The 25,462-nt window shown below is 51.2% G+C and overlaps 1 protein-coding gene across 1 annotated transcript in view; it reads right to left on the bottom strand.

Moving 5' to 3' along the window:
• Positions 1–25,462, bottom strand: part of LOC135897899 (membrane metallo-endopeptidase-like 1) — a 79,144-nt gene that overhangs the window by 50,516 nt on the left and 3,166 nt on the right. The window contains exon 2 of the mRNA XM_065426583.2: positions 23,995–24,963. Within this exon, the coding sequence (XP_065282655.1) occupies positions 23,995–24,963 (969 nt within the window). The remainder of the gene's footprint in view (positions 1–23,994; positions 24,964–25,462) is intronic.

The following is a 25,462-nucleotide window of genomic DNA, read 5'->3' as shown; positions in this document are numbered from 1 at the left end:
TGCGCTCTCCTTTCAACTCAGCACCGTCCACACTAATGGAGCGTTTCCGCTTCAACAACCCGAGCCGCCGGGAAGGAAAGACCCTCGGGCAGTTTGTTGCTGTGCTACGAGTGTTAGCGAGTGCCTGTGCTTTCGGGGACCAGCTGGACTCGCTGTTCCGGGACCGTTTCGTCTGTGGCATCAACAACACCGCCATGCAGACGAGACTGCTGGGGCTTGCCGACCCCTCGCTGGCCAACGCCGTGAAGGCAGCGCTTGCAATGGATACTGCCGCCAAGGCCGCCGGCGAGATTGTCCGTACGACTGGCTCACTGTCGGCGGAAGCGGCGGTCAACAAGTTGGCGACAAAAGGCAGTACCTGCGGTCGCTGGGGTGGTGCCCACTTCCTCTCAAAATGCCAGTTCTCCGAAGCACAATGCTTCACGTGCGGGAAAACTGGGCACCTGGCATGGGTATGCCGAAGGGGGAGGACGAACAGCGTGGCCACATCGTGGCCGAGGACCCACCGATTTTCGACATGTGGCACACAGGCCTTGTACCGTCGCGCGCGCGTGTTTGTGTGTGTGTGTGTGTGTGTGTGTGTGTGTGTGTGTGTGTGTGTGTGTGTGTGTGTGTGTGTGTGTGTGTGTGTGTGTGTGTGTGTGTGTGTGTGTGTGTGTGTGTGTGTGTGTGTGTGTGTGTGTGTGTGTGTGTGTGTGTGTGTGTGTGTGTGTGTGTGTGTGTGTGTGTGTGTGTGTGAAAAGGAGACGGATGAGATTAGTGCAGCGCCGTAACTGTCTCTCACAGGAGGACACCTCAACAGCACTGCACGGGGAAGGGGGGAATGGGAAGAAAAAGATGAAGGAGAGAAAGAGAGGACGAACGTGGCAAGGGGAAAAATTGTGAGTGCGGGGCTCAGAGCCGCGCTCTCAAGTGCGCTGCATTGCAGTAGTCTAGTAGTGCCGAAAGAGTGTGCTTCACGATGGACGAGTGGGCTGCAGGGAACAGCAGCGCGGTCGCCGTATCGCAAGTCAGTCCCAGTCGCCGATAGACAGTACACAAGTGCGTGCGCTCCACATAGAAGGCAGGGCAGTGAAGTAGCAAGTGGTCGAGCGTCTCCAGCCTGTGTGTTCTAGCAGCCGTCTTGTAGCAGCCGACGCGCAGGCGAAGCAGGAAAGAGCGGTCCGCCCGGGAGAAGCCCACGCGGTGGAGGAGTACCTGCGGCGACGCGCTGGTCCGGGTGCTGCGCGTCGGCGGCTTCGTTCCCTTGCAGGCCGATGTGCGCTGGAACCCATTGCAACGCCAAATCGCAGCCCTGGCTGACGAGATGGCGGAGCTTTGAGCCGGCGCGCTGCACCAACGGAGGTCCAAGGTAATCCTTCGCCAGCATACACAGTGCCGCGCGCGAGTCCGAAAGGATCGCGGCAGAAACAACACTGCACTGTTGAAGCAGGATATCAGCTGCTAGGTCGACCGCAGCAAACTCGGCCACCGTCGAAGGTGGCACTGCCATGTAGCGCAAATATCCGGCGCCGTGCACGCTGCAGCACCAGAACGTACCGTCGTCTTTTCCACCGTACATGCTGAATGTCGAAGTCTGCGGGCACCCCTTTTCCATAGAGCTGGACACAGGGGCCAGCGTGTCGGCCATGGCCGGGAAACGCTTCAGGCGTACCTTCCCCGGCGTGTCCACCGAGGCTTCGGGCGTGATGCTGCGCAGCTAGTCCGGGCAGCTCTCCCAGGTCCAGGGTCAGGCACAGGTGAGCGTTCGCTTTGGCGACAGGTAGGCAACTCTTTCCCTCGACTTAACCAAGAGGTCGTCGCCGACGCTGCTGGGCCGAAACTGGATTCATGCACTGGGCATTCGTCTGCCAGAGTACCAATAAGCCAGCCTGCATGTGGTGAAAGACGTCCCCTGCCTCCTAACCGAGTTCAAGTCCCTGTTCCAGCCAGGGGTGGGCAGATTCGCCGGCACGACGGCTGGCATCTATGTACCCTAGGGAGCCGGGCCTCGTTTTTTCAAGCCTCGCCCACTGCCGTTCACCCTGAAGGAGGGGGTCACCCAGGAGCTGCAACGGTTACAGCGAGAGGGCATCTTGGTGCCCGTCAAGACATCTGAATGAGCCGCTCCCATCGTACCAATCCGCAAGCGAGATGGCAGTATCAGGATCTGCGGGGATTTCAAGGTTACCATCAACCCCATCGCTACCGTCGAGGAGTACCCGTTGCCCGGGATTGAAGATATCTGGTCACCGTTGTCCGGTGGACAGAAGTTTACCAAGCTCGACCTCAGAAGCTTACCAGGAGCTGGTGCTTTAGGATGCCTCCCGGAAGAATGTCACAATATCGACAACTTTGGGGCTCTTCCAGTACACGCGCTTACCGCTTGGCGTGGCCTCAGCCCCGGCCATATTTCAGAGGGAGATGGACAACCTCTTCAGGGGCATGAGGCACGTGGTGGTGTACTTGGATGACATCCTAGTTACTGGCAGTGAGGACGGGGACCACCTGCACAACGTCCTGGCACGACTGCAGGACGCCGGTCTCAAGCTCAAGCTGGAAAACTGCATTTTCCTGGCCCCCAGTGTAGAGTACTTGGGACATGTCATTTCCCAGGCTGGCCTAGCCCCGGCTGGTTTAGCCCCGGCTCCCCGCAAAGTTGATGCTGTGCTCAAGGTGCCTAAGCCCCGGAACAAGAAGGAGCTTCAGAGCTACCCTACCCAACGCCTACCCAACGAGAAACGTGTCCGTCCGTCACGTAAGACGAATGTAACGGATCATACCCCCCTAAACAATGGCTCATAACCCCGTAAGCAAGCAAAAAATGCAGTGGTTTATACCACCGTAAGAAAGAGGCTATTGGCCTCGAGCTCCACCACTGGAAAAGCTGGCGCTACCGTCGGCGTGACGTGCTAGGAGGGATCACGTGGGCATAGTGGCCGCGTCGGCTGCTTCGGGAGCGCCTAAGCGAGCTGAAAACGAATTTAAATTCCCTCGTACGCTGCTGTACTCATTTAATGGCGAAGTTTTCCCGCTTCGAGTGTCCATTTTACAACGCTTGAAAGCAGTACAATAGGTAGTGGCTGCCTTTGAAGGCGCGCAACATGGTAGGCTACTGCTCGGTGCCGCAAGGCCGGACGCACGTAACGGAGTTCGGTGTCAGCCTTGTTCACACGTAGCCGCAGGACAAAAAGCTGCGGGAAGCTTGGCTCACGAAACATAAAACCGGCAAACAGTCATCGGCTACAACTCGGGTATGCAACAAACACCGACGCGAGGAAGATTTCTGCTACGGCAGCGGGTCTGCGATGTTCGGAAAACGCGCACTGAGACGCTCGCCCGATTCCGCTGCCCGACTAATGTCATTACGGTTTGGTCTATGAACTTGTCGATGCTATAGATACTGGCAAGTTCACTGGAGCGGAAAAGGAGCGGTAAGAAGCACAATAAAGAAGAGCATGGCATATGGTCATGTTTGTGTTATGAATTAATGCACTGGATTACAAAAAAAGAAGAGCGGGAAATCGCAGTCTCAGAACACCGATGAATATACAGTGCGACGCAACTCGAGAAATAATATTGAAAGGTCAAATAATTTAGAAGACAAAAAAAAAAACATTGAATCGTCGCGACGGCACGTCACAGTTCCCGTAGGCGTCGAAGTTTCTACAATGAAATTATTTTTGAACAGCTCTGATAGCGTCAACGCAGCAATGGTTGCTTGTATACTGTCAAATGCTCATATTCTGCGGCCTAAAGCTCATGCCACGGTGCGAAAACGCGCGCGGAGAAAGCGAAACAGTGCGCGGACAAGCATGCAGACGCGCAGTCGGTCGCTGCGAATCTGCGCGATCGCTGCATTGAGGCTTCATTCTATTACGCTTCATTTAGTAATACAAACACTATAAGAACATATTTCACATACTTTGCTATCAGCGTTTACCTACCTTTCACGCAAGAAGCCGGTTCGGGAGACTCCATCGCGGCGACCGCGCGCAGTGGCGTTCACTGTACGTATTCGGTAAAGAGATAGCGTCTGTAAACGATTGTGTGCTTTCAGCTTGCCCAAGATTATTATTTAGACAGTAAAAAACTTCTCTCGTTTCGAAAGTACTTACAGAAATGTCCTGGAGAGCTCGCGCGGGGTGTTTTCAGTGAGCGCTGACATCAAAACCTATGAGGAGCGCGCCGCATGATCCCTCATACTACCAGCGAGGCGCTTCCGATAGATGGCGACTCCGTAACTCCTCGCCGCCAATAGGCGCTCGGTTAAGTGAAACGAACCGTGTATACATTAATTGAAATCACCCATACCACACACAGAACAGCATACGCTTCAATAACGAACAAGCTCAGAACAAGCATCCGAACCAACAATAAAGCTTGCATACCCCCCTTAGCAATTATAGTGGTGATATTGCAAAGCTTCGCTGGACATCGAGGTTGATAAGGACCGATAAAAGTTTATAATGGTCGGATCACGTTCGATAAGGTTGATAACAAGCGATGAAGGATGATAACGTCCGATAAGGAGTTGATAGAGGTTTAGTTTGGTCGAATCAAGTTTCGTAACATTGATAATGACACCGGGCTGTGTGGAGATGAGCAAGTTGCACAACGCTTACGCATACTTAGACAACTGCCAGAGGAGCTTCTGCTTGATTTTTTACAGCGAAGCTATTTATGCGGACCCTGCGCCGTTGTTGTCGGAGGTGGCTAAAAGGGGCCACGTGACCTAGCGGGAGAGGAAAACAAGAGCTCAACAGGGGAAAGGGGTTAGAGTGACCCATCTCCCCCTGTGAGGATGCTATCTTATAGGCGAACTTTATACGGTTGTGACACGGTGCAGTTTCGGCGATCGCGCCAGATCGGGATCGAATTTATCGACGATTGATTCCACCCTGCTGCGAAAGAAACAAATGCTATGCTGGGGGTTCGCGGCCAACGAACAGTGCCCAGCGATTGAAACGCGCTACTATAGGAGCGCGTGGCTGCCGGCAGCCACGTCAATCGTCAAACCAGTCCAACCAATAGTCAAAACGATGGCGGCATCTCCAGTGGTGGACCTTGCGCCCAATGTACGGAGCCCTAGATTAGCGGTTCCACATTCCATCCGAGCTACAACTATGGCAAAACCGCGAGTAGTGCGTGAGCAAGATGCTGCCTACTGCGTGAGCCAGGGTTGGCTGCTCGTGAACTGGCTCGCCGTCGTATACCTGCGCGCTAGAAATGCCAGAGATACCGCAAAAAAAAAAGCACTCCTAAAGAATGCTCACCACGCGAAGCACGCAAAAGCGAAAATGAAGTTAAAGAAGGGAGAAACAAAAGATTTACAATATAGACTGATTGCAAAGTTTGATTTGCATGGTGCAACAGTTGGTGTATCTAACACAGCTTTGCTCTTCGACCATATCAACGGACTGAAAGGCGCGGGGATCTTTATTTATCGCACTGTATTTTTGGGGGTTTATGTGGAGAGTACAGCGCCTGAAATCAAAATTATGTACACACAGCTGCTTTAATTCAACATTCTCCCTTCGCAGCGGCCGCATTTCGATGCGGTCGAAAGGCAAAAACGCGCGTGTCCAGTGTATTGGGGGCACATTAAAGATCCCCTGGTGGTCAAAATAATCTGAAATCCCTCCCTACGGCGTGTCTCATAATAAGATCATGGTTTTGGCACGTAAAACCCCAGAATTCATTCATTCCACTTGTCTCTTAAATGCAACACATATTTCATTCAAATCAGTGCAGCAATTGTTACATGTGTGCTTGTTGTGGAATACCCGCCGTGGTTGCTCAGTGGCTATGGTGTTAGGCTGCTGAGCACGAGGTCGCGGGATCGAATCCCGGCCACGGCGGCCGCATTTCGATGGGGGCGAAATGCGAAAACACCCGTGTACTTAGATTTAGGTGCACGTTAAAGAACCCCAGGTGGTCGAAATTTCCGGAGTCCCCCACTACGGCGTGCCTCATAATCAGAAAGTGGTTTTGGCACGTAAAACCCCATAATTTAATTTTTTTTTTTGTGGATTCGAAGATAGAATCGAAGTTGGCCTAAAGGTAATACTGCCTCTTGAAACATGCGTTTAACATTCGATGTTCCCTATATGACGGCACATTCGGCAAAATGGTCAGCACCGCGTCAGGTCGAGGAGTTCGTTTGCCTCTTGGCATTCGAACTTCTGTTCCGTTAATTATGTGCACATAGTCTCTCACCATGAAATGAGGCTCAAAGTGAAGCTCGCACATGGCGCAATGGGCGTCGAAGGGTTTCTCAAGTCTGCACAGATTTCTCTCCCGCACAAGTCGTCGGCTATAAAAAGCGATACCTTGCGGCCAACGTCAAATGTTAAACGCATGTTTCAAGAGGCAGTATTACCTTTAGGCCAACTTCGATTCTATCTTCGAATCCACAACAAGCACACATGTGACAATTGCTGCACTGATTTGAATGAAATATGTGTTGCATTTAAGAGACAAGTGGAATGAATGAATTCTGGGGTTTTACGTGCCAAAAGCATGATCTTATTATGAGACACGCCGTAGTGAGGGATTTCAGATTATTTTGACCACCAGGGGATCTTTAATGTGCCCCCAATACACTGGACACGCGCATTTTGCCTTTCGACCGCATCTAAATGCGGCCGCCGCGAAGGGAGAATGTTGAATTAAAGCAGCTGTGTGTACATAATTTTGATTTCAGGCGCTGTACTCTCCACATAAACCCCCAAAATACAGTGCGATAAATAAAGATCCCTGCGCCTTTCAGTCCGTTGATATGGTCGAAGAGCAAAGCTGTGTTAGATACACCAACTGTTGCACCATGCAAATCAAACTTTGCAATCAGTCTATATTGTAAATCTTTTGTTTCTCCCTTCTTTAACTTCATTTTCGCTTTTGCGCGCGCTTCGCGTGGTGAGCATTTTTTAGGAGTGCTTTTTTTTCTTTGTTTGCGGTATCTCTGGCATTTCTGGCGCGCAGCTACGACGGCGAGCCAGTTCACGAGCCGCCAACCCTGGCTCACGCAGTAGGCAGCATCTTGCTCACGCACTACTCGCGGTCTTGCCATAGTTGTAACTCGGATGGAATGTGGAACCGCTAATCTAGGGTTCCGTACATTGGGCGCAAGATCCACCAATGGAGATGCGGGCGCCGCCATCGTTTTGACTATTGGTTGGACTGGTTTGACGATTGACGTGGCTGCCGGCAGCCACGCGCTCCTATAGACCGTTTTTTCGTAGGCGCCGCCATATTGTGAACGCAGTGGCGCCGCCTGTGAGCAGCGCCATACTGGCTTGGGTGAAAGCGGTCTTTTGCATGGCAGGCATACGCTCGGCGGTAGGTTTTGGCGTTTGTTTTCGCGGTTGTGCGGTTTGCTGAGTATGACGTGCGTTTTCTACGTGGTAAACGGTTCTGTGAGACGTGCTGAAGTGGTTTAAGGCGTCATGGCCGGAATTTCTGCTGGCGTTGAGGTGGACGGGACAGGCAGCGCGATGTGTGCGCGCATATTTGAGCCTACAATCAGCCTCGGAGATCAATTGTGTATTTCTTAATGTTCCAATCACTAATGTGACCTTATTGCAGTATTGTCCTTTATTTCTAAGCTGCGGTTTAGGAGCCATGAAACATACGCGACGATCGTTCTGCTACGATAGGACTTGTGCTGTTATACTTTGACAAGCGTTCAAACTGTTCGCTGCAGGTTACATTGCGTGACTACTTGGTTGGATTGATGAGGTTTCCACTCATGAATAAAATAGTTTTGGCTAGCAGTAGCAGCATACCTTACAGTTTGAATTAAGCTTGTCCAGCAAAGCAACCGTTTACGAACTGCTCGAGCGTCCTAAGCAGTAGTAGGTGCTGGATTACAGATATCTCTGTTCTATATAGCGCATGGTCCAAGCATACGGCATCAGCGGGTATATAATTATAAACGTTGTGCGGCGTTAGCCCGTTTTCTCTTGCTATTTTAGAGAAAGAGGATGATAACCGAATTTTTTTTTCGGTTGTGTTCGTTCATTTCTCTACTACGCGCAGACACTTACTACGGAAATTTTGCGCTCAAAAATAGCCATCGCATTCTTTTTGTGCGAGCCCTCTCATATATTATGGCTGTATACACGCCGAAAAGGCAATGCCGAAGCACACAGCTTATATATGTATCGTGCTGGCTCACCAACCGCAGTGATCGCTATGTTGAGCAGCGCCATGGGCCTCATGCAGCAAGGCTAGCGTAGACATAATTTCAAGCATACTAGAGTTGAAATGCGTGAGAACGATGCCAGTGTATCGCAGATATTTGATTGCGCCTGCCGCTCAGCTGTTTCGTGGTTGCCTTAGGTTGGCCGTGCACGAGCATGCGCTCTTACGTTTTATGTTTTACTCCCTACGCCAATCGATCAGACAGTGAGCTGATTTACCATTTAATGCTGGTAATACAAAGACGCCGGTTTTCTGTGTTGAATTAAAATTGATATAAGCAAAGTCGTAAACAACACAATACACGCACCGCGACTGATAATGCGCGTACACCGCGGCTGATTATGCGCGTCACATTTTTACGCCCCCAAGGCATTTCTGCCTACAGTAGTTACCGATGCACCGAAAGGCTTCCCTGACGACCTTATCTCAACGAACATGTCGTAAGTTTCACAAAGTACGTGCTAAAACATCTCGAAATCGTTCCGCAGTACGCGACAGCAATACTTTCAAGCAGCGCCGCGCCGGATCGCCCAAGCCAGAGAGGAGGGAAAGCTCTCCGCGCGCCCTATCCTCCTCGCCCGATGAAACTGGGCACTGTTCGTTGGCCGCGAACCCCCAGCATAGCATTTGTTTCTTTCGCAGCAGGGTGGAATCAATCGTCGATAAATTCGATGCCGATCTGGCGCGATCGCCGAAACTGCACCGTGTCACAACCGTGTAAAGTTCGCGTATAAGATAGCATCCTCACAGGGGGAGATGGGTCACTCTAACCCTTTTCCCCTGTTGAGCTCTTGTTTTCCTCTCCCGCTAGGTCACGTGGCCCCTTTTAGCCACGTCCGACAACGACGGCGCAGGGTCCGCATAAATAGCTTCGCTGTAAAAAATCACGCAGAAGCTCCTCTGGCAGTTGTCTAAGTATGCGTAAGCGTTGTGCAACTTGCTCATCTCCACACAGCCCGCTGTCATTATCAATGTTACGAAACTTGATTCGACCAAACTAAACCTCTCATCATCATCATCATCAGCCTGGTTACGCCCACTGCAGGGCAAAGGCCTCTCCCATATTTCTCCAACAACCGCGGTCATGTACTAATTGTGGCCATGCCGTCCCTGCAAACTTCTTAATCTCATCCGCCCACCTAACTTTCTGCCGTCCCCTGCTACGCTTCCCTTCCCTTGGAATCCAGTCCGTAACCCTTAATGACCACCGGTTATCTTCCCTCCTCATTACATGGCCTGCCCATGCCCATTTCTTTTCTTGATTTCAACTAAGATGTCATTAACTCGCGTTTGTTCCCTCACCCAATCTGCTCTTTTCTTATCCCTTAACGTTACACCTATCATTCTTCTTTCCATAGCTCGTTGCGTCGTCCTCAATTTGAGTAGAATCCTTTTCGTAAGCCTCCAGGTTTCTGCCCCGAAGGTGAGTACTGGTAAGACACAGCTATTATACACTTTTCTCTTGAGGGATAATGGCAACCTGCTGTTCATGATCTGAGAATGCCTGCCAAACGCACCCCAGCCCATTCTTATTCTTCTGATTATTTCTGTCTCATGATCCGGATCCGCAGTCACTACCTGCCCTAAGTATATGTATTCCCTTACGACTTCCAGTGCCTCGCTGCCTATTGTAAACTGCTGTTCTCTTCCGAGACTGTTAAACATTACTTTAGTTTTCTGCAGATTAATTTTTAGACCCACTCTTCTACTTTGCCTCTCCAGGTCAGTGAGCATGCAATGCAGTTGGTCCCCTGAGTTACTAAGCAAGGCAATATCATCAGCGAATCGAAAGTTACTAAGGTATTCTCCATTAACTTTTATCCCCATTTCTTCCCAATCCAGGTCTCTGAATACCTCCTGTAAACACGCTGTGAATAGCATTGGAGAGATCGTATCTCCCTGCCTGACGCCTTTCTTTATTGGGATTTTGTTGCTTTCTTTATGCAGGACTACGGTGGCTGTGGAGCCGCTATAGATATTTTTCAGTATTTTTACATATGGCTCGTCTACACCCTGATTCCGTAATGCCTCCATGACTGCTGAGGTTTCGACAGAATCAAATGCTTTCTCGTAATCAATGAAAGCTATATATAAGGGTTGGTTATATTCCGCACATTTTTCTATCACCTGATTGATAGTGTGAATATGATCTATTGTTGAGTAGCCTTTATGGAATCCTGCCTGGTCCTTTGCTTGACAGAAGTCTAAGGTGTTCCTGATTCTATTTGCGATTACCTTAGTAAATAGTTTGTAGGCAACGGACAATAAGCTGATTGGTCTATAATTTTTCAAGTCTTTGGCGTCCCCTTTCTTATGGATTAGGATTATGTTAGCGTTTTTCCAAGATTCCGGTACGCTCGACGTTATGAGGCATTGCGTATACAGGGTGGCCAATTTCTCTAGAACAATCTGCCCACCATCCTTCAACAAATCTGCTGTTACCTGATCCTCCCCAGCTGCCTTCCCCCTTTGCATATCTCCCAAGGCTTTCTTTACTTCTTCCAGCGTTACCTGTGGGATTTCGAATTCCTCTAGACTACTTTCTCTTCCATTATCGTCGTGAGTGGCACTGGTACTGTACAAATCTCTATAGAACTCCTCAGCCACTTGTACTATCTCATCCATATTAGTAATGATATTGCCGGCTTTGTCTCTTAACGCATACATCTGATTCTTGCCAATTCCTAGTTTCTTCTTCACTGTTTTTAGGCTTCCTCCGTTCCTGAGAGCATGTTCAATTCTATCCATATTATACTTCCTTATATCAGCTGTCTTACGCTTGTTGATTAACTTCGAAAGTTCTGCCAGTTCTATTCTAGCTGTAGGGTTAGAGGCTTTCATACATTGGCGTTTCTTGATCAGATCTTTCGTCTCCTGCGATAGTTTACTGGTATCCTGCCTACCGGCGTTACCACCGACTTCCATTGCACACTCCTTGCACACTAAACCTCTATCAACTCCTTATCGGACGTTATCATCCTTCATCGCGTGTTATCAACCTTATCGAACGTGATCCGACCATTATAAACTTTTATCGGTCCTTATCAACCTCGATGTCCAGCGAAGCTTTGCAATATCACCACTATAACTGCTAAGGGGGGTACGCAAGCTTTATTGTTGGTTCGGATGCTTGTTCTGAGCTTGTTCGTTATTGAAGCGTATGCTGTTCTGTGTGTGGTATGGGTGATTTCAATTAATGTATACACGGTTCGTTTCACTTTGCCGAGCGCCTATTGGCGGCGAGGAGTTACGGAGTCGCCATCTATCGGAAGCGCCTCGCTGGTAGTATGAGGGATCATGCGGCGCGCTCCTCATAGGTTTTGCTGTCAGCGCTCACTGAAAACACCCCGCGCGAGCTCTCCAGGACATTTCTGTAAGTACTTTCGAAACGAGAGAAGTTTTTTACTGTCTAAATAATAATCTTGGGCAAGCTGAAAGCACACAATCGTTTACAGACGCTATCTCTTTACCGAATACGTACAGTGAACGCCACTGCGCGCGGTCGCCGCGATGGAGTCTCCCGAACCGGCTTCTTGCGTGAAAGGTAGGTAAACGCTGATAGCAAAGTATGTGAAATATGTTCTTATAGTGTTTGTATTACTAAATGAAGCGTAATAGAATGAAGCCTCAATGCAGCGATCGCGCAGATTCGCAGCGACCGACTGCGCGTCTGCATGCTTGTCCGCGCACTGTTTCGCTTTCTCCGCGCGCGTTTTCGCACCGTGGCATGAGCTTTAGGCCGCAGAATATGAGCATTTGACAGTATACAAGCAACCATTGCTGCGTTGACGCTATCAGAGCTGTTCAAAAATAATTTCATTGTAGAAACTTCGACGCCTACGGGAACTGTGACGTGCCGTCGCGACGATTCAATGTTTTTTTTTTTGTCTTCTAAATTATTTGACCTTTCAATATTATTTCTCGAGTTGCGTCGCACTGTATATTCATCGGTGTTCTGAGACTGCGATTTCCCGCTCTTCTTTTTTTGTAATCCAGTGCATTAATTCATAACACAAACATGACCATATGCCATGCTCTTCTTTATTGTGCTTCTTACCGCTCCTTTTCCGCTCCAGTGAACTTGCCAGTACCTATAGCATCGACAAGTTCATAGACCAAACCGTAATGACATTACTCGGGCAGCGGAATCGGGCGAGCGTCTCAGTGCGCGTTTTCCGAACATCGCAGACCGGGCGCCGTAGCAGAAATCTTCCTCGCGTCCGTGCTTGCTGCATACCCGAGTTGTAGCCGATGACTGTTTGCCGGTTTTATGCTTCGCGAGCCAAGCTTCACGCAGCTTCTTGTCCTGCGGCTACGTGTGAACAAGGCTGACACCGAACTCCGTTACGTGCGTCCGGCCTTGCGGCACCGAGCAGTAGCCTAGCTACCATGTTGCGCGCCTTCAAAGGCAGCCACTACCTATTGTACTGCTTTCAAGCTTTGTAATATGGACACTCGAAGCGGGAAAATTTCGCCATTAAATGAGTACCGCAGCGTACGAGGGAATTTAAATTCGTTTTCAGCTCGCTTCGGCGCTCCCGAAGCAGCCGACGCGGCCGCTATGCCCACGTGATCCCTCCTAGCACGTCACGCCGACGGTAGCGCCAGCTTTTCCAGTGGTGGAGCTCGAGGCCAATAGCCTCTAAAGCCCCTCAATCTCCCAAAGTAGCGCCATTCACTTCTCTCCTCCTCCGCTCGGCGCGGCCTCGACGGTGGCGCCGCCGGCAGTGGGCCTGCCGTAGCAGACGACGGCTAACACGCTACGGGACGAAATCCGCGGAAAAGTTCGTTCGAGTCCTGCGGAGCAGTTTTTTCAATCTAGATCTTGCTTTGTCAGTCGGTAACTGGCCTTAAGAATGTCGTGTCGGATTTGCGGAAGAAATAGAGAAAAGCACCATTATTCAAGGCGTATTTAAGGCGTAAAGCGCGCGCACGTTGAAAGTTCGTGTTGCTGAAACACGACACAAGCACGCGGTGTGCTCAGACACGCGAGTAATTACCAGAGTTTCAGGTTTTCACAGCGCGAAAGTATGTGCACGTGGTTTCGTAGGTTAATTTACGTACCTGCAGGATGCTTTTGTTCGGCCGGCGCGTGAGAGATTCCGACTGTCTGCGGTCAGCAATGCCTGGCAGCAGGGCCGTTTCTGTTCCGCGCCTTTTACAGATGTACGTAGCTCATGCACAGGTTGTGGTGGCCATGAGCAACGTTTTCACACATAGGCGGTATAGATAATTTTAACAACTTACCAGCATATGAAATCGTTATTTATTTATTACAGTGCAAATGGTTAGAATTTGATAGAAAAGAAAGAAGGAACTTGATGGGACAACTGGAAAGAGGTTCAGAAAATAATTATCCCCCTCCCTCATTGGCACCAGCAACACTTTTGTTGAAGTGCTAATTTTATCTCTGTATACTACGTGCGTCTGTATTCTTTTGCGTTGTAAGTTTTCACAAGGAAGCAGTGTTGCGTTAACTGGAACAGTCAAGGCACACAAGATAGAAGAAAAGTTGATTCTTGGGTTTTACATCCCAACACCACGATCTCATAAGGCACGCCATAATGGGGGCTCTGGATTAATTTTTTTTGCAGCTGGGGTTCTTTAACGCACCCCCAATGCACTGGACACGGGCCCGTTTTGACACGGGCGTCAAAAGAAGAGGTTGGAGGAGCCGTGTCACTTAACAAAGCCGCGCGTTCTTTGCCACTTGCTCGAAGTCAGCCCGCCCGATCTTGTGAATCCACACTTTTCTTCGTTTTGCGTTGCGCCCGGCGGATGGTAAAACAAAAAGCTTTTTGCCGTCACTGGGTCTGTTGTGGCAACCGTAGGCGCAGCAGCACGGCATCGCAATTAAGCACTCGGCCCTAACACATTGTATAAAACTACCGCGCTCCTTCAAACCGCCTGCCGTACTTCGTCGCGGAGGCCCAAAAATGGGGGTCGCAGGCCCAAGATTGGGGGTCGCAGCGCGCTGGAAAGAAAAGATATACAAAAGCGCGGCGCCTGCTCTGCGCCGGAAAGAAAAAAATATACAAAAGCGCGGGGCCCGCTTTCACGTGACACAGATTGGCCAATGGGGGAGCGGAGGAGGCTGGGGCGACAGGAGGAGTGGAGGAGGAAGCGCCTGGGTGAGCGGGGTGGCGGAAAGATCTAAGAATGGCGCTACTTTTGGAAAATTGAGGGGCTTTAATAGCCTCTTTCTTACGGTGGTATAAACCACTGCATTTTTTGCTTGCTTACGGGGTTATGAGCCATTGTTTAGGGGGGTATGATCCGTTACATTCGTCTTACGTGACGGACGGACACGTTTCTCGTTGGGTAGGCGCAGAAATGCTTACGCATTTAAAAGCTGACCAAAACTTATAAATCTCTCAATCTAATTTAAGAACAGATAACGCGGTAGCGTAAACTGTACGTGCTAGAGCATCTCGAGCGGATAAACATGTGATATTTAAATGTACATCTTAGAGGAAATGTTTACAGTGTTTACGAAGGTTTTGCAATATTTGTTCTGGAAATTATGCGTGTATTTCAGTGCGGTGTATAATACATCAATTTCGTGCACTGTATATGTCCCAGTAGATTATCGCAGTATAAATATTTGTAATATTGTTGTATAGCACTGAATTAAACCTCATGGTTCCCTTCGTTTTCAGTATCAAGATAATTGTACGAAAAAGATTGACAGCATTAATAAATATTGCGCTCCGTACAGTTTGATCAATTGAAAGTTCTTTTTTTTTTGCACCAGATACCATCAAAAACGGTGCAGTGGATGCCGATCGAGCAAGTTGATCTTTCTTTTCGCATGCATTTAGGTAGGAGGTAAGTGTAAGCTTCCCACAGTGCGGATAAGGATCCCGATAACTGACAATAACCACCAACTGCCTTCGGCAGAATTGCCACTAAATTTTAAAAAAGAAATATTATCCAGTCATTGCAATACTGTTCACACGCTCCGCTAAGCACATTAGAATGCGCTTTGTACAGGGTATGTCATAGTAAAAGGGAAATAAGATTAATGACGGACACTGATCGCTCCAATGGTGACGTTTGATGCAACTTACAACCTCAGGTTAATAATGCGGTTTACTAGAATAACGTTATCGTCGCGCTTAACCACAGCCACTCATGTTACAATAATTTTGTGCGTCATGAAAAAAAAAACATCTCTGAGCGTGACAGTTGCTCGCCCGGCGCAGATAAGTTGTAGGCGGGACGGCTACAACTTATCTACAACTACAACTACAACTAAATGTAGTTCAGTTACGATGAAATATCAATTTTTACGTTCCTTTTGGGTAAACTCGTCGTTTCTACAAAAGCACGGGCAAGCAGCCGCCTGCAAGGCCGGGCGACGCTTTCAAAAGTGGTCGACTACAGCACCGCCGTTGCTTTTCTATACAAACAAGGCCCTCTCCACGGTAGCTGGTCGCGCCATTCAGATGTGTTATATATAGTAACCCGGTTTGACAACATGCTGACAACATGATAGGTTGTCAGACGACGACTCACATTATGCTGACGGCCACTGTAAAAGACTAGAGGTGACTTCAGCATGCGCTTCTCTAGAAAATCTCTCGGTTTATATGGAAGAAGACGACGACGCTCGAGCCATTGCTGCCGGTGCTAGTTTTCCGTAGTTTTTGGGCTTTTTGACCCGTTCAACCCTACTGGACCACCAACATTTTGGCTGGGATCGACGCCGGAAGTGAAGAGGACCACGAGGACCCCAAATTCAAACCGGTGGGTCCAATATTCTGGATTTTATCGACATTTGAATTTGCCATGTGGCCGACCGGGTAGTAAGCCTAACAAAACCCAGAGCAATAGCGGGAATCCGCGGCCTCCCCGGCCTCGGCCCGAGGTAGAGAAGACCCGGAGCGATGTCCCAAACAAGCGATCCCATCTACGACCGACCCTCAGTGACAGGCCCGACAAGAGTTTCAGCCGAATCGCAAGAAAACATGGAGGAAGACCTCCAAGACACCACCGAGGCGGCTCCCGAGCAGCAGCTAGTCCGCGGTGGACCCGCGGCGGCAGGCAGCCACCAAGCCCTAGACAGCAGCACCCCATCGACACAAAGCTCAGAAGTAAGCAACAATGGCGGAACCGACACAGATTGGGAAATCGCCATGTCAAAAAGGCAGAAACGACGCCAACGCAGCGATAACAAGCAGCAAGTTTTGGCGGGAACGTCGGGGAATGAAAATTCCCCAGGCGCGGCGAAGGTCACAGATGGTGCGTCAACTGCGCCGGAGAAGAAGAGAGAGAGAGAGAGGAGGAGGACTAGCTGTTAAAAGCCTGCAGACGCACCAGGTGGCGCGAGCGGTGGTTGCTGCCACCAAGCAAGGATGTAAGGCGAAAGACCTCATCATCCGACTGCGCAACGGATCAAATATCATCATCATCAGCACTGACAACGAAGAGGCGGCCCAGACGATCAGGCGCATCACGCAGCTGAGATTCGGGGGCAAGAACTACGCCGTCAACGCTCACGTGGCGGCGCCGGAAGGCACGTTGCGCGGGGTCATCCACGGCGTGGACCAGGGGACCTCGCCGGAAGAACTCAAGACCAACCTCAGAGTCCGCACGCAAGGCGTGAAGGTCCTTGCAGCCAGAATGCTTGGGAGATCCAGCACGGCCGTCATCACCTTCGACGGACCCATCCTCCCGAAGCAGGTGCTGTACTACGGTGGGGAGATGTGGTGCTACCCGTATCGGCCAAAGAGGCAGGTGTGCTACGCCTGCGGCCAACAGGGGCACCGAATGGACGTCTGCCCGAACCCGGAAACCAGGACCTGTAGGCAGTGCGGCTGCCAAAACCCGGAGGAGGTGCACCAGTGCACGCCGAAGTGCCTGCTATGCGGCGGCGACCACGCGGTGGGTACGAGAGACTGCAAACAACGCCTCAAGTCAGCGAGCGAGCTGCGATGGGGCACCCAGCAGCAGCTACGGCGCAGCAGAAGCCGAAGCCGAGGAAGAAGACCACGATGGTTCCGGGACGAGAGCCAGGGCCCGGGCCGGAGCGGATCGCGGAGCCGCAGCCGCGGCAGAAGCCGAAGCCGAAGCCGAAGCCGAGGGTCCGTCCGGGACGAGTCATACCCACCCCTGGGCAACACCGACAAGAAGCAGCTGCAGCAGAAACAGCAGCAAAAGAAGAGCGGCGAAGGAGTTAAGGTGAGCTGGGGAGACGGCCCTCCCAAATCGCTTTTTGCACCGCACTCGAACAACACACAAACAATACAAGACAGACAACTAATTGAAGAAATCAAAAGTCTCAGGCGCGAACTCGAGCAAAGTCGCGAGGAATCGAGACAATTAAAAAAACAGCTAAACGACTTAATCAGGGAAAAACAAGAAATGAGGGCAGGTTACACATCGACCAGCACACCTTCTCCGCCACCCCAGACCATGGAGCTGGCACAACAAAACAAGGAGAAGAGGAACCCCATTGACGACCTCAGAAGTCTCATAATGAATCTACAGAGCCAGATAAGTCAAATGCAACAGATGCAAAGCGAAATACAGCAAACACAACAAAAGTTTGCCCTGCAAGAGCAGAGTTTCCGAAATTACGTAAAGAATCAGAATACGCAAAGAACCACCAACGACGCCAGAGACAGACTATACAACGAACGTAAGTTCGGCGCAGAAACCCCCAACGCAACCAACAATAATCAGACAAGGCAGAACGGAAACAACAACACTTAGAAATCTGGCAATGGAACTGCAGGGGGTACAAGCGCAAGCAGGGCCTCCTACAGCAATTCATATACACCAGAGGAACCCCACCAGATGTAATCATGTTGCAAGAAACAAACAGCACCCCAACGCTCAGGGGCTACACATGTCTAGAGAGCGGCCGCACCGCGACCCTCATAAGCAAACAAATAGTAGCCATAGCACACAGAGAGATAGAGGATACCCAAATAGAGCACGTAATCACGGAGATAATTCCCAAAAAGAAAAGAAAAGCCAAGAGCACCTACATCGTAAATCTATATAGCCCACCCAGACAAACAAAGGGGAACTTTATTAGGCTCTTTGCGGAGGCGAAAAAGTTAGCGGGGCAGAATACTCTAATCATTGCGGGCGACTTTAACGCCAAGAGTCCGAGATGGGGCTATACTAACGAGGACAAAAAGGGGCGCTGCATCTGCACGGCGGCAGAGAACGTAGGGTGCGAGCTGCTAACCGACGAGAACCAACCGACCAGGCAGGGGAATAGCGTCAGTCCAGACACGAGTCCCGATCTAACCTTTATCAGGGGCGCCAAACAAGCGGAATGGGAAAACCTGCTCGAGAACCTTGGGAGCGACCATCACATAATAAGGATCAGCACGGTGGCGGACAACGTCCGGAGGAAGATTGGCACGGCTCGGCTGACGGACTGGGACGCCTTTAGAGCGCACTGCAAGCAGATCGAAGGCAGCATCGTTTCGGCGGAAGAGTGGAGCCAACAACTCAGGCGAATCCAAGACCTATACACGAAGGAAGAAGACAGGACGGAACAGACGCCGGAGGTGGACAAGCGGCTCCTCAGGCTATGGGAGGCGAGACGCGGGCTCACCAAGAGGTGGAAGCGTCAGAAACTCAACAGAAAGCTAAAAAAGAAAATTGCGGACATCACCAAGAAAACGGAGGAGTACGCGACGCAGCTGGCCAGACAGGGGTGGCAGCAATTTAGCAATTCGCTAAACGGCACCCTCAGTACGGCCCGAACGTGGCAGATCCTCAAGGCCCTCATGGACCCGAGCAAAAACAAATCCGAAGGCAGCAAGTCGATACAGAGGCTAGTCCACCAGTACGAAGGCACAGACGAACAACTCCTTGAGGAAGTCCGGGTCAAATGCTATGGCAAAGAGCAGGTCGAGAGCTACAAGGAAGAATACCGCGGCGAAGAAAACCCTACTACGGACCGACCCATCATGAGAGAAGAGGTCGTCGAAGCGATAAGATCGGCCACCAAGAACACGGCGGCGGGGGCGGACAAAATCCGGAACTCGCTAATCAGAAATGTCGGCGACGAGGCCATCGACCAACTGACGGCCTACCTCAACAAGCTCTGGCAAGAAGGAAGAGTTCCGGCGGAGTGGAAACACGCCGTCGTTGTAATGATTCAGAAGCCAGGGAAGAAACTCCAAATAGACAATCTCAGGCCGATATCCCTAACGTCGTGCCTGGGCAAGCTGTACGAGAAAGTGATCACGAAGAGAATCCAGTCGCACTTGGAAAACGAGCGATGGTACCCGGACAGCATGTACGGTTTCAGAGCCAACCTCTCAACGCAAGACGTGCTGCTCCAACTCAAGGAGGAAGTGCTCGAGACGATGCCGAAAACGGGCGAAAACGTCGTCATGGCCCTCGACATAAAGGGGGCCTTCGACAAAGTGAGCCACGCGGCCATCATGGAGGGCATCAACAACACCAACCGCGGGAAGAGAGTGCACGATTACGTCAGGGACTTCCTGAGCAACAGAACGGCGACGGTGGGGCTGGGCGAGCTGAGAAGCAACGTCTTCCCCACGCCGTGCAAGGGCACACCCCAAGGATCTGTCATATCGCCCGTCCTCTTCAACGTGGCAATGATTGGCCTGGCAAGAAAACTTAAGGAGATCCGAGGCATCCAGCACGCGATATACGCCGACGACGTCACAATCTGGGTCACCCAAGGATCCCTCGGAGAGAAGCAAGAAAAACTGCAGGAAGCGGCGACCTGCGTGGAAAACTACACCAGAGAAAGGGGACTGCGATGCTCCACGGAGAAGTCGGAGCTCCTCAGGGTCGGCAAGCACCCAACGCAAGCGACACTGGAGGTGACCCTCGAGGGACACAACATCCCGGAGAAGAACATGATTAGGATCCTGGGCATGTGGCTACAAGGCAGCCGGAAGTGCAGCCACACCATTAGCCTGCTGAGCAAGGCGGCGGAACAGGTGGGCCGCATGATCAATAGGGTGTCCCAAAAGAGATACGGAATGAAAGAAGAAGACACTCTGAAGCTAGTCAACAGCCTAATTGTCAGCCGAGTCACGTACTCCCTGCCGTACCACGTGACGACCAAGGCAGAAAGAGAGCAAGCAGACACCATCCTCAGGAAGGCGTACAAGACGGCTCTGTGTCTACCGAGAAACACGTCGAACGAGAAGTTGCTCCAGCTGGGCATCAGCAACACCTTCAGCGAGCTCGCCGAGGCTCTGCTGGGTACGCAAACCGCGAGACTCAGAGGCAACCCTACGGGACGAGCGCTTCTGAGGAGGTTGGGTCGGGATACGAGCGGGCTGGCAGACAGATACGCGGACGTACCGGACCACCTCAGAAAAACCATTAATGTGGGACCACTGCCAAAAAATATGGATCCCAACTTACACGAAAACAGGCGAAAAGCTAGGGCCGAATATGTTGAGAGAACGCTAGCCCAGCTAGACAATACAGTATACACGGACGCCGCCGTATATCCACACGGAAGAGAACGCGTAGCCGCGACGGTAGTGGTTAATAGGGAAGGAAACCCCATCACGTATGCCACAGCAAAGGTCGCTGGCACAGCGGAGGCCGAGGAGATTGCCGTAGCGCTGGCGGCAGCGGAAGGTTATAGAACAGGCCGATCTCTGACGGACTCAAAAGAGGTGTGCAGAAACTACACGAGAGGCAGAATCAGCAAAACTGCCCTCAGAATACTCAGCGGAGCCACCTCCGCCGAGAAGGAAAAGCCCCGACACAAACTAATCTGGATCCCGGGTCACGTAGGCATAGTGGGGAACGAAAGGGCAGACAGCCTAGCTCGAGGTGAAGCGTTCCGAGCTGGGTGGTCGAATGCCCCGGAGACCTACCTACAGGCTTGCGAGGGTGGATACGCAGAGACCCTGAACTTACATAGAGGAACTAGAATTAGATATCCGCCACCACACAAAGACCTCTCAAAGGAGGAAGCGACCAGCTGGCGCAGACTACAGACAAACTCCTTCCCCAACTTACACGTGCTCAATAAGATGTTTCCGACACAATACAGGGCCACCTGCCCTTGGTGCGGTGCCAAACCTACACTTTACCACATCACCTGGGAGTGCGAACGCAACAAAGCATTCCACAAACACGAACACCCGAGTGCGGAGCAATGGGAGAGTCGGCTCACCAGCAGCGAGCTCACGGCCCAAAGGGCCCTAGTGCAGCACGCGAGCGATGCAGCGCGACTCAGTGGAGCCCTGGAATAGGGGCCCACCCTTGCTGAAGAGAAGTCTCCAGTCGCCAGCGCCAAGAAGATGAAGACGACGGAGACTTCGTAACCGCGAAACTCTCGAAAGACAGCACGCAATCACGGAGCCGCCGCGCACGACCGGAAGTCGTCCAAGTAGTGCGTCCTAAGACGCTTTATGTGCCCTAACGAACCATGAATATTTTGATTCTTACTTCCTATGTTAGTTTCCGTTATTACATATACTTTTAACTTTCGTGTTGTGTTTGCAACATTGAGACGATGGCTTTTAAGACGGGGGCATTGAGACGTCTACATTTTATCTTCGGCAAACAAAATCTTAGAAGTTAGCAGTTTGGCGCGCGACGGACATTCACGTGTAGCACCCTCCGAGACCGCTATAAGGTCTCCGCTCTCGGCCGGCGTCTTGGTGCCGAATGCGGAACACGAGGAGGGGATGGGCGGCGCGTGCTCGACGTGAAAGCAGGACACGAGAAGTTCGGTTTTCCCGCCGCGTACGCTGGTGCTCCTCGTGTTCTGGCGCTCCGCTGCGTCCCCATCGGTTACCGACAATGGTTATCCGGAACTTTCTCGAATGTTGTCGCCGATTCTATGGCAAAACAATTTTTTCGATCGTCAGATTGCACGCACGACGCAAATAGTCGTGCACGTTCTAGAATCCGCGCGAGCACCAGCGATTTCGTTGCTATGCACGATGACTCATGCACACGGCGATACCGTGGGCGCTGCCACGTCCGATCCCGTGGTGACCCGTCAATTGCTAGCATCAGCTGCCTCCCTGTTTACAATGGATATGCATGACGCCGGTGTGGCGCAGTAAACCTCTGTTTCGGTGGATACCGTGGACGGTGGCTAGGTGCACGAAGCCCTGGCCAGAGCATCAGGCGATATGTAAGCACTGTGGGAGGTCACTGCGGCTCGTTCAAGCGGCGCAAGCAGCATATACGGTCCTTGCACTGTAGAAGCGGAGCTAGAAATGCATTCCAAGCTGTTCAAACTTTCTTTTCGTGAATTAAGTCGGCATCAGTCTGCCTTGCGCTTCGTTTTTCATTTGGCTAACACTTTGAAGCAGCGGCTTGCCATGTTTCTGGCCCAGTAAGGTTTCTCAGCGCGGTCACTGTTTATTTTTTGCCTAATCGCTGGCGGGTGTGTTCCTTTGCGATAGATTATTCCTTGCTGCCCAGAACGGAACGTATATGTTTTGTGCCTTGTAATAGCTTCTAGGAAAGACGTATTATCGCTATTCATTCCCGTATTCTGTGGGCCATCCCGTTCAGCTTCGAACATTCGTGTGTTGGCGTAGTCGCCGTCAGCCATGCTTCGGCGCATTCATTCAAGTATGCGTCCATTTACTCATTCTTAATACGTTGACGATAGGGAAGACGTAAGTATGCGTATGAGTTGGTGTGTGTGTGTGTAGATAACGCGCAAGAAACTTACTGTGAGAGGCAGCGGCGCTACTCCTTTTCTCACTGCGTTACGAGCAGCATCGTCACTTATGCCGGCGTTTCGAGGTTGAAGTCCTTTCTTTGAATATTAGCAATACAACGCGTGCGGAAGAGTGAAATTTTTGATCATCGAGGAAAGCCGTTCATCAAGAAAGGCCGGCAACACAGGCAGTCCTTATGCAGCAGCAGTCTGTGAACTTCGCCTCACGGATTCATTCCATTGCCTAAGAAAGATGCGATTCACTATTTTCGCAGTCAACCACTGCACACGTATTCCCTCTGCAGTTCCGCACTTTGGAGCCCGAATGGAGCACAGCGCGTTAGCGAACACCCGGTTGCATTTCCAACAGCTGATCGTGCAGTGGCAGCGCAGAAGCGGTAATGGTTTTGTATTCCTGCGCTCTCGTTGAAGCAAGGTGCCGCGCATCGCCGAAAGTGCCGTCTCATTCGTCTAGAGCAAACTGCTCCGCGAAAAGGGTCTATAAGTAGACGACCGGAGATCAGATTTCGACGAGTGTGCTTGCCGCTATCATTGTGCTGTAAGGGCTCGTTCTCTTGCTGGGTGCAAGTTCTCCCAATAAATAGTTTCGTGATTTGCAGTCGGGCCACTGTGGTTCTTCACCGTCACCAAGACGTGACAATACGGTGATTATAGTTTGCTTAGTGAACTGGAAAGCCCTGCCTGCTAACGCCGGGAACAGATTTCAGAGAATAGTACAGACAGACCTAACCTAATAACGCCTTCACACGTTGCTAATAATAGTTCTGAGCTTCTGCGTAATTCCGTAACGCGTGTTACGAATGGATATCTCGAAGCTAGCGCCTGTCTCAGAATTGCTGCTTCCAAAATTTCAAATGTGGCCTGAAGTCCTTGTAAATTAGTTGTAGTAAACACCTTCGCATATTATGATTTGTCGCGAAAGTAATATTTATCTGTAAGTAACGCATCCGAAAAGAAGATATCCTCCACAATCGATTTCTAAGAATAGTCTTCGTTAACCAGCGGTATAACGACAGTGTAGAGAATAACATCTAGTTCTAGTGAGTAACTGCATTCCATTAGCCTAACACGTGGGCACCGGCGCGACAGAGCCATTATGATTAAGACACTTATACCACTTTTTGTTGTGCGTAGCTTACCAGTACTTCGTCATCAGCACCGTAGACATGGCTGGAGTATTTGGATATCAGGTTCGCCCAATTTCCAGTCTCGCAAGGCGCCAGGTGATTTAGTTCTGACACAATGTAGATGAATTCGCCAGAGCCCTGGCCCGGGTTCGAACGCCCGATGAGCTCCGCTATCGCGACAGTCTCGGCGTTGATGATCTCTCCAGCCGCGTCTCTGGCCCGGGTGCTCTTAGGGTCCAACCCAAACGGCCCCAGGTGCCAACGGTAGAAGGAGTTGGCGTCGGCTCGGCCGCGATTGCCGAGCCACCAGAGATGCGCAGCGCTGAGGCCCACATGGAGCACGCGGTGACCCCGGTGGACCCGCGTGTCCACCAGGGACAAGTCCAGCACGCTGCCCAGATTGTAGTGGAAGAACAGCATGACCATCTTGTCCAGGGGCTCAGCGCGCTCGTAGGTGTTCGCAGTGAGGCCCACTTGCTCCATGAACTGCTTCATGACGGCGCTGTCGTCCACTTCCCCTTTGCGGACCCCCATGCTGCAGGCTTTGTAGAGCGCGGCCGCCTTCTCGGGGGCCGTCTGTTCGCTCGGCGGGAGCTTCGCCTTCTTGAGCGTCTCGGCAAGCGACGCGTACATTTCGTCTTCCATCTGCGCGAGCATCTGGCGCGAAGGGCTCTCGTAGTTTCCGCACACGAACCGGTAGAAGTTCTCGCACGGGTCCGCGTCCGTCTTCATGATGGCCGTGAGCCTGGCGGTCGCGTCGGCGCAACGTCTGCCCTGGCACAGCGGGTCGTTCCGAGGGGCAACCGAAGAGCCGGAGTTCTCACCGTCCATGTCGCTGGGCCAGAAGGACATGTACAACCCCACCGCCGTCAGCACGCCCGCCAGCACGAGCACGACCACGGCGCACACGACGCCTTCCTTGACGTTGTCCGTCTTCTCCAGCTCTGGCGCGTCCACGCGGGTGGACATTGGACCTGTATACTGCGCCACGACGAGACGCGTTCGTTGTACTTCTCGTGAGAGCGAGTCTCACTGAAGGCCGCACAAGAATGCCCGCACGGGCATCTCGGAAATAAAGCCTTACATTTTTCTATTCGTTTCTAGAAACCCCCAAAGGCCCTCATAACGTGAGTACTACATCTGGGGAGGGGGGGGGGGAGGGCAAAATTTACGTGGGAAACTAGAGAACCGCGATAAATGAATAGGAAACAAGAATCAAAATGCGGTGGAACAACAACACTCAATGCAAACACAATGCGAGTCACTTTATTTGTACAAAGACGAAATCTGGCACAGGTGCCTTCTAGCGTAGCCGCTCTGAACACGTTGGCCGATTGGGTTGGCCGCAATGTCATACAGAGTGTTTTTTTTTTCAGATTATACATATTTTTATAACACGTTTGCGAACGTAGCGTTATTGCAGATTAATTATAAGGCGAGGCGGACATACTTTGCCACAAATAACGTAAGTTTACGAAGA

Source organism: Dermacentor albipictus, chromosome 2 (assembly GCF_038994185.2).
Source record: "Dermacentor albipictus isolate Rhodes 1998 colony chromosome 2, USDA_Dalb.pri_finalv2, whole genome shotgun sequence".
Lineage (NCBI taxonomy): Eukaryota > Metazoa > Arthropoda > Arachnida > Ixodida > Ixodidae > Dermacentor > Dermacentor albipictus.
Note: the sequence above shows the minus strand (reverse complement) of the source record. Positions and strands in the feature narration are given on the sequence as shown.